The sequence below is a fragment of the Crocuta crocuta genome, unplaced genomic scaffold (assembly GCF_008692635.1).
Source record: "Crocuta crocuta isolate KB4526 unplaced genomic scaffold, BGI_CrCroc_1.0 scaffold25, whole genome shotgun sequence".
In the NCBI taxonomy this organism is placed as follows: Eukaryota; Metazoa; Chordata; class Mammalia; order Carnivora; family Hyaenidae; genus Crocuta; species Crocuta crocuta.
Window position 1 is genome coordinate 9,741,391 of NW_027532015.1, and position 722 is coordinate 9,742,112.

The 722-nt window shown below is 54.2% G+C and overlaps 1 protein-coding gene across 2 annotated transcripts in view; it reads right to left on the minus strand.

The window, feature by feature from the left end:
- ADGRG6 (adhesion G protein-coupled receptor G6) overlaps positions 1-280 on the minus strand; it is a 137,940-nt gene extending 137,660 nt beyond the window's left edge. For both annotated transcript variants that reach the window (XM_077776110.1, XM_077776109.1), the window contains exon 1: positions 230-280. In XM_077776110.1, coding sequence (XP_077632236.1) covers positions 230-231 — 2 coding nt within the window. In that variant the 5' untranslated portion in view covers positions 232-280. The remainder of the gene's footprint in view (positions 1-229) is intronic.
- Positions 281-722: the final 442 nt, after the last annotated feature.

Consider the following 722-nt stretch of genomic DNA (forward strand, 5'->3'; position numbering starts at 1 on the left):
GAAAAAAAAAAAAAAAAAAAAAAGGAAGCCGCACACACATGTCACAGCTCCGCCTGGCAATACCAGCTCTCTCCTCGGTGCCTCAGGGGTCAAACTGAAGACAAACCGGTTTATTCTGTCAATGCCGCTGAAGTCCTAACAAAATCATTTAGCTGAGGTGGGGGCGGGGGGGGTGAGGGAGGCACAGGTAAAGGTGTGAAGGAATTCTCCGCTGAAAGGGGAGACTTACATGTTGGCATTACTGCGCTGAGGTCCGCAGGGGCCGCACGGTCATGGTCCACAGTCTTTCCCAGGCTCTGCAGCTGGGANCGTCCGTGTCCCCAGCCCACCCGGGTCCCCTGCGCCAAGCTCTGGGGCCGCCGGCTTCCTCCTCCTTCCTGTTCTTCTTCTCCTCTGTCCTTTTCTCCCCTGTTCTCCTCCTTTCTTTTCTTTCACCTCTTTCCTCTTTCTTCGTTCTTTTGTTCTTTTTATTTCTAATAATCAGAGTGAAGGGGGAGCCGTCTGTCTCCCGAGTGTACTCAGCCACCCCGCACCATCTCCGCATCCCTTGGTCTCTACGGGAAAAAGGACGGCCTCCCACCGCACCCTTCTCCTAGGAGGAGGGAGACCAGACTTAAGAAGAGACCGAGAAGGCGCCAGTTGCAGTATACCTGTGCCCAGCATCACACCCACGACAAATATACCCACTGTCTTCTCTCCCTGACTTGCTGGCGCCTATAGTT